At 43.5% G+C, this 4,506-nt stretch overlaps 1 protein-coding gene across 1 annotated transcript; it reads left to right on the top strand.

Annotated features, from left to right (window-relative positions):
* The first annotated feature begins 206 nt into the window (after positions 1-206).
* On the top strand, positions 207-1,922 carry LOC130190536 (ferritin, liver middle subunit-like). Its single transcript, XM_056409993.1, has 4 exons — positions 207-387; positions 1,126-1,272; positions 1,371-1,496; positions 1,600-1,922. Exons 1-4 carry the CDS (start codon positions 286-288, stop codon positions 1,750-1,752), a joined length of 528 nt encoding a protein of 175 aa, XP_056265968.1. The 5' UTR covers positions 207-285; the 3' UTR covers positions 1,753-1,922.
* Positions 1,923-4,506: the final 2,584 nt, after the last annotated feature.

Genomic DNA, 4,506 nt, shown 5'->3' with positions numbered 1-4,506 from the left:
GTGTGTCCAATTAATGGAATATGAAAACTGGGGATACACGAATGAGGAAGGGGGCGGGGCGTTCACGAACGCATCCTTTGTCGAGCTATCTGAGCTCAGTGATTGGCGGAAACGTGCTGTGACGTCCCGCGTGTCACGTGCTCAGCGCACAGGTATAAATAGGAGTGAGGGGAGCATCTTTCATTATTCACAAGTGGTTCTTGCTTCAACAGTGTTTGAACGGAACTTCTTCCCTCGTACTGCTTCAGCGAGCACGGACACGAGCGAGAAACTAAAGCCAGTAAAATGGAGTCTCAGGTCCGTCAGAACTACCACCGCGACTCCGAGGCCGCCGTCAACCGGATGATCAACATGGAGATGTTTGCCTCCTACACCTACACGTCCATGGTGAGAGACGACACCTGCTTGTACTTTAATCTAGTAGTACGTATCGATGTCTAACAATCTGCATTTATTGTTTCCAAAAACGACCAACATTGGCTGACCGATGTGTTAAAGGAAATGTGAACTGGTCTCTTATTGTTTTATAACTAACTCTGTGTTGCCTCAGTGCATGCTGTCTTTTCTCACTTGTTTATATGATGGTTGCCAGATATGTAGTCTTATCCCCCACCCACCATATCAAGTCCAATATGCTCCTTCATGCTTATTCCCTTTTTAAATGTATTTGGCCCTCCTCTCCAAACTCCATGCTTGTTCTAACTGACTAGACATTATGACACACATTTACAGTTTTTTACATAAACAAAAGCATTTATACATATTCCTCTTGAACTTAAAATATAACTTAAATAAAATGTATTCTGTGTAATTGAAATATGTTCCTAGAAATTACAGTGCTCCTTTTTTTCCCGTGTGAAATAGAGCCAAACTTTAGAACGCTTCTGCCTCGTTGCCATGTTTGCTGCAGTCTGAGAAGAAACGAAAAAAGTTTGCGCAAACGCGCCACAGAGAACCGTTGGCAGAACCGTTAAAGAATTTGGCTGACGATCCCAAACAATCGGTTCACTGAGAACCGGTTCTAAAACAGAACCGGTTCTCGATTCCCATCCCTACTCCTGTGACTGCATAACTGTTTGTCACAACCTTATGTGTGACATCTGCTAACCTCCACCCTCCTTACAGGCCTTTTACTTCTCCCGTGACGATGTGGCCCTCGAAGGCTTCGCACATTTCTTCAAGGAGAACAGCGACGAGGAGAGGGGGCACGCCGAGAAGCTGCTGGCCTTCCAGAACAGCCGCGGAGGACGCATCGTCCTCCAGGACATCAAGGTTGGTACAGACTGGAGACTGCCGCACGCTGTGCTTAATGTTGTGTTTAATGTGGTGACCGTTCAGTCTGCTATAATTTACTTTGTTCCCCTCTGTAGAAACCAGACCGTGATGAGTGGGGAAGCGGGCTGGAGGCCCTGCAGTGCGCCCTGCAGCTGGAGAAGAATGTCAACCAGTCCCTGCTGGACCTCCACAAACTGGCTTCTCAAAATGGAGACCCACATGTAAGTCTGCGTTGGCGCTGAGAGGCTGCCTGAGAGGGTCCAGGCTGAACCACCATGTATGAGATGTCTTTGCGTGTAGTAATTCTCTCCCCTCATTTCTCAGATGTGTGACTTACTGGAGACCCACTACCTAAATGAGCAGGTGGAGGCCATTAAGAAGCTCGGCGACTACATCACCAACCTAGCCCGCATGGACGCCAGCAAGGACAAGATGGCGGAGTACCTGTTCGACAAGCACACCATGAGCAAGAGCTAAATGTGCAAAGTCACAGGGTCGAGTCTGGAGTGGAAACGAGTTGTGGTGGTGTTTTTGTTTTGAATGTCATTTAAGCATTTATAGGTCATGACTTTGCCCTCATCACCTTTATATCTTATGTGACTGACTGTTTCTTATGTTCCTAATCTCAATAAACATTTTGAGCTGGACTGTGGTGTCTGTTTAAATGAGTCTAGTGTTTACACTTTTCAAACTAAGAGCCCTAGTTAAATTGTTGGGACAACTCAATCTTGCAAATCGTAACTCCCTTGTAATGTGTCCATGAACGACTACACTTCCGAAATCCTACAAGAGTCGAAGAGAGATTTCTCTGTTCCTATTTTCTTTTATATTCCCCTCTGTTCAACCAAGTGACTGTCCAGATTCCTCCCGAGCTACATTTTCTTGACTGAATAAACTAAGGAAATTTAAAATTGCACATACCACTACATAACTTAATTTAACTGAATTAACTTAAATTGGTAACAGTTTATAATTTAGTTTCATTGTATTTACCTTCAAGAGCGGGTTAAGTAAAGATACTTTCTGCCTTTACAAACAATAGTCTGTGTATTGTAAAAATATGATCCCCATCAGAGGCACATTCCAGGAGGTTATACTTCCAGCAGGCGCAGTGGGTCACTAGAACACCCATCAGGGGATGTCTGGGATGGCACGGTGGACTTGAAGCAGCACGGTGTTCACCTCCAAGCTGATCCTGCATTAATGGCCCAAGTCAACAGGTGTTGGGACACGTCCCGGTCCAGCTTTTAATTTCTCTAGTAGAGACACCGGAGAGAAGTTTGGCCTGCAGTACGTTGAGCCTGGTTGCCTCCAAGTTCCTCTGGACTGGGACCAGCACAGGAACAAGACTCTGCCCAGTCATCCTCAATGGCACCACCCAAGTTCCTTTAGTTTCCTCCATGTCCTCCTGTGGATTCTGCAGTCTAACCAGACGTCAATCCCAGCACGACTCCCGGGTCTCAGACAGATCCAGGTACCTGAGAAACAGACAAAGTAGTGGATGAGACTTCAGCATTAGTGAAACTGAATTTCAATCCAATGTATTATTAGGAGGGTTGTGGATATGTTGCAGTTTTCTTCTCTCACGAGATGTGACAATATTTAATGTGTAAATGAATAGACGGTTGCATAAACATACCAGTTAGCCGTTAGTAGGTATCTGAAAGTTGAAATCTGAAGCTGGAAAGCGTGTTTTGACCCAGGCAAGTGTGTTAAATCAGGATTTTCCTTTCTGTAGGTCAGAATAACTTATTTTACTGTGTCTTCTGTTTTCATAGAAACCGTAGACCGTCTCTGACCCTGCTGACCTCACCATCTGCTGCTCGCACTGGACCTGTGAAGACAAGAGGATGAGTGCTTGTGATGGACCACAAGCGGTGGCCGGCCCCCATGAAGGCAGTTATTGACAACCTGCTCAATAAACACCAGAAGGACATGCTCAAGCTTGTGGACCAGGACTATAATGCTCCAGTAACTCCTGGACAGACCAAACAGCAACAACACATCATATTTCACAATATATCAAATACATTTGACATATTGTGAAATATATATGTAGATTTATATATCTTTTTGCATTTTTATTATATTGATTACTATATTGGTTTTAGACATTTGTGTCATGTTTGTGTGACCTTGTACTCTAGGCTCTGTGTTGAATATTTACTGTCCCTGTTGTGGTTAATAAATATATTTCATAGACTAATGTCTACATGTGTTATTAATATGTGAATAATTATAGTGAACAGTAAATACATCTTTAATTAAGTAATTGCAAATAAAATGTTCATAAGAGGAGCCTCACCTGTCATCATGAGTAAAACAAGTTTAAAAAACAGTTTAAAATAAATAAATAATGATAACATCAAATTGATATTAGTATTTGTCCACCGATCTTTACGTATGACTAATTTCGAACATTTTATAGTCAAAATCGCTGAATTTGCCTATTTCCTGTTCAAACACAGGATGAAACGAGAGTTGAGGCAAGGAGTCGAGCCTCACCTCTGATTGCGCAATCCATCACAAGCTGGGTTGCAAGTGGCTGGTGCGGGTTGCCGTATCTCTGCATGTCGCCAATATAATGTTTGCAGATATGTTTATTTGCCTTGATAATCCACAGTCTGGCTAAGGTCTTTAACCATTACAGTTTAATGTTTGTAAGTGACATATTTAGTTTTGCTGATGGGAAACTAAACCGCAGTGGAAAGGCGCAGGGTGAGGTGATAATACTCTGCCGCCCTGCAGGGGGCGCTAGTGAGCCAACGGGTACTTGTTGCTGCTTCTTCTACGCAGAGGCGCCAGGCGAGTCAAGTCTGTTTGTGTTTGTATTTTGCTACGCCAAACCGCCAACATGGAAGAGGATTATATATCAAAGCTTAAACATGTATCAAAACTGGACCTTCAGTCAAAAGTGGACGTGATTAACACAGGTAGACCAACGCCGGAGCTAAAAGGTTTGCTTCAAACTTTTGTTTACCTTTACGTATCTGTAATATGTAGGCCTACCGTGCGTGTGTGTGTTGTGTGAAGAATGCTGATGAGACATGAAATAACCAGTAGCCAATTGAATAAGATACCCTTTTGGGTTTATATATTTGTAAATCTGACACTCAAGGAGTCAGTCAGTGCGTTTACATGCATTCGAATAACTGGCTTCGTCGGACTGAAATCGAATTATCCGTTTCATGTAGACACCTTTGTGCGACTATGTACGGTCCGACTACGATC

This window comes from Pseudoliparis swirei, chromosome 24, assembly GCF_029220125.1.
Source record: "Pseudoliparis swirei isolate HS2019 ecotype Mariana Trench chromosome 24, NWPU_hadal_v1, whole genome shotgun sequence".
In the NCBI taxonomy this organism is placed as follows: domain Eukaryota; kingdom Metazoa; phylum Chordata; class Actinopteri; order Perciformes; family Liparidae; genus Pseudoliparis; species Pseudoliparis swirei.
Note: the sequence above shows the minus strand (reverse complement) of the source record. Positions and strands in the feature narration are given on the sequence as shown.

Bases quoted from the DNA above. Each gene is read 5' to 3' on its own strand.
- LOC130190536 (XM_056409993.1), top strand. From the start codon at position 286: ATGGAGTCTCAGGTCCGTCAGAACTACCACCGCGACTCCGAGGCCGCC. The intron at 388-1,125 runs GTGAGAGACGAC...CCCTCCTTACAG, and splicing joins CCTACACCTACACGTCCATG to GCCTTTTACTTCTCCCGTGA. The intron at 1,273-1,370 runs GTTGGTACAGAC...TCCCCTCTGTAG, and splicing joins TCGTCCTCCAGGACATCAAG to AAACCAGACCGTGATGAGTG.